General features: G+C 35.1%; 1 protein-coding gene across 1 annotated transcript in view; it reads right to left on the reverse strand.

Moving 5' to 3' along the window:
• Positions 1–604: 604 nt before the first annotated feature.
• The window catches only part of LOTGIDRAFT_236635 (hypothetical protein), a 5,403-nt gene continuing 2,997 nt past the window's right edge, over positions 605–3,010 (reverse strand). Inside the window, exons 5-8 of the mRNA XM_009067691.1 lie at positions 2,643–2,813; positions 2,120–2,203; positions 1,690–1,769; positions 605–825 (exon numbers count right to left, since the gene is read on the reverse strand). Coding sequence (XP_009065939.1) covers positions 1,701–1,769; positions 2,120–2,203; positions 2,643–2,813 — 324 coding nt within the window. The 3' untranslated portion in view covers positions 605–825; positions 1,690–1,700. The remainder of the gene's footprint in view (positions 826–1,689; positions 1,770–2,119; positions 2,204–2,642; positions 2,814–3,010) is intronic.

Raw genomic sequence — 3,010 nt, forward strand, 5'->3', positions numbered from 1 at the left:
TGTAAAATTATTACCCTTTACATTAGATATAGTTCATATTAGATCAGATAGGTATTCAAGGAGTTAGAGCTGATAAGGGTTAAGGGACTATTTATAATATTATGTCTCTGATTATGTTAGCGAGTCTGTCTGAAATGGCCCAATTGAAATGACGTTTTATTTTAACTCTTTAGGCTAATGAAGATGAGGAATCTCAATATATTGCAGTAGAAAATTCGAACCAAGAAAGGCACTTTCCCGTCTAAAAATGGAAATAAAGTTTTAATTCTCACGTTGCTGCTTCATATTAGGTTAATGCTCTATGTAATGCAAGCCTACGATAAGGCGATACAGCCCTTAACCTTTTCCAACTTTCAAATGAGGAGGTCAAAATTGCGAACCCTACAGCACTTAAGGCAATTTTTGCTTTTAATGAGTGCAATTATGTGAGTGAAAAAGGTTTGATGAAATGGGAGATAACTCTTGTCAAGAGATTACATCATACAGGCCACAGTTAATTACTGTAAATGGTCGAGGTATTCTGGGTCTTAATGCAAATAAAGGGAGTCATGAGTCCCCAAAATTGGGAAATAAGGCTCCCCAAAGAACATTGACGAAGACAAAATAACAGATAACAAAATTATTTTATATACACTAACAAATTTATCTACAAAACATTATAAAATCTTGCACCAAAAATATCGATTCTTATCCAAGCGTTGATAGTAATTTTCACAGAGGTTTGACACCTGCTAACCGACATCCGTCAAAAATAGTTACCATGGACTGGATAAGAGTTTCGAATCAATTGCACTGTAATTCAGTTAGGCTATGTAACCCACTTCCCTGAAAGTAAAAACAAGAAGGTTGTAAAACACTTTGGTTGACTCTCTGCATTAAGAGTGCATGCTAGGGGCGTGGTCCAGGGATTCTTATCCATTGATTACATTAACCTTAAAGGAGTCTTCTATATATCACAGAGTATGAAGAGTCGTCATTTTAACATTCACACGCGGATAATTCTGGTCAGGTTGAGCTGTAAAGATTATTACTGATTGGCTTAGCTAAAAAAAATTCCCGTTTCTGAGACTAAAGTATGATTGGTCAAAATGGAATGGCGCATCTGTCCCTTTATTAGGTAAAACCCCGTCCATTCCAATGAGACCATTGCACACAAACTTTCTAAGAGACATAATACATGTACATGTATTATCAAAACGATCGTAATCCTTATAATCTATAACCTCTTGAAAAACTGCGCTAGTATATGTTAAGTTAATTCAGGAATTAAATACAAAGCAAAACAGGCAAAAGGATTGTAACAGATGGATATAGTTTCTCATTTATATACAAAATTAAATAAAATGAGGGTTTACATTTATATCATAGCCTGAAAGCAGACTTTAAAATAATGTTGAAAATATAAAGTTGAAAATCGGAATGTTCTTGCTTCATTTATTCAAAGAGCAATGATAAAATGTTAACAAAATTGATAAAATTGTGTGCAAGAGGAGAAAGAATTTCATAATCATATTTCGTGTTATTTCAAAGCTAGCGCATACACTCCCTTTAAACACAAATGCCCGGATGTTATTTTGAAGCGCATATACTATATTTAACACACAAATGCCCGGATGTTAAGCTCAAGCCGGATTAAATACGAGCTAGCTACGAAGCATGCACATGCCGAGCTATGAAACTCTTACTTACATGATTGAGAATTAAACCGCTCCAACAGAACCCTTACCTATATTTCTGATAATATAAGCTGAAAATACGACTTCCAGAACCTGAAAATAGGAAATGAAGGAATTCAACGAATTTGATTGGTCAAGAAATAAAGCAAAGACCAATCATGCTAGGGGTGTGGAATGAATTGATGAATGGGTGAATGAATGAATGAATGAATGAATGGACGAACGAACGAACGAACGAACGAACGAACGAACGAACGAACGAACGAATGAACGAATGAATGAATGAATGATAGACTTATCATGGCAATGCAATAGTTCAGTTTGTAGCATCGTAAGAAAACATAATGAACATTGAATATAAATGAAATGAAATGGGGAAAAAATGAAGTGAAATGGGGAAAAAATGAGATGAAATGGAAAAAACAAAGGGAAGTAACTGATACCTGAAGTAACATAACAGCAACTACGATAGGTATCGCCCATTTATTTCCACTGGTTAAAAGATTTAAAAACGAATCGTAACATCCCTGTAAGAGAACAAATCACATATTTTATTACATCCATCTAATTGGAAGCTGAGAAACATAAGCGCAGAGTGTAACCACTTGCTTGGCACCAGCAGGGTTTAATTTAGATTGAAAAAGTTGACTAGCATTTCATCACACAATATTGTAGTTTTGGCTAATGAAATTAACTTTTGATTAGCATTTCTTGAAAATTCGGTAGCCATTTAAAATGTTCTAGTAGTAAACCTTCAAATATACAATTTGATTTGATCGCTGATTGTTCTCCCTCGACTTAATAAGTCGAATTTTGATACCATATTTTAGCAACTGTGAAATTTTATAGTATTTTTTAAACATTCGATTTATTAAGTCGAGGTAGAGATTCAAAATGGCTGTAAACTATGTTCGTGTGTGTTATTTCTATGTAAGAACAATACGTAGTTTCATATGCTCTACTTACTGTCTGATATGAATTGTCCCCGGTTGGAGATTTTTGGCACTCCATCGGTTTCTTCTTATTATCTTCTTCCACCAGTTTACAGCAAGATGGAGGAATTTTAACTGAAGCATCTTTATATTTCAATGCCAAAGTTTTAAAATCGTCCTGACCGTTTATTCCACAACAGTTCATCTGAAAGAACAAGTTAAAGAATGCTTATTAAGAGGCGTCCCCTTACAGTGGATCTTTAGGTGGGGGGGGGGGGGGGGGGGGGGTTTAAAAATAAAAATAAAAAACCGAAGGTCCCCAAATTTTCCTTTTGGCCTCAAAAAAAATTACCCCCGCCCCTTTTATCCAAAAAAAGGGGAAACCCGGGGGGCGGAAAACAC

This window comes from Lottia gigantea, assembly GCF_000327385.1.
Source record: "Lottia gigantea unplaced genomic scaffold LOTGIsca_85, whole genome shotgun sequence".
NCBI classification, from domain to species: Eukaryota; Metazoa; Mollusca; class Gastropoda; family Lottiidae; genus Lottia; species Lottia gigantea.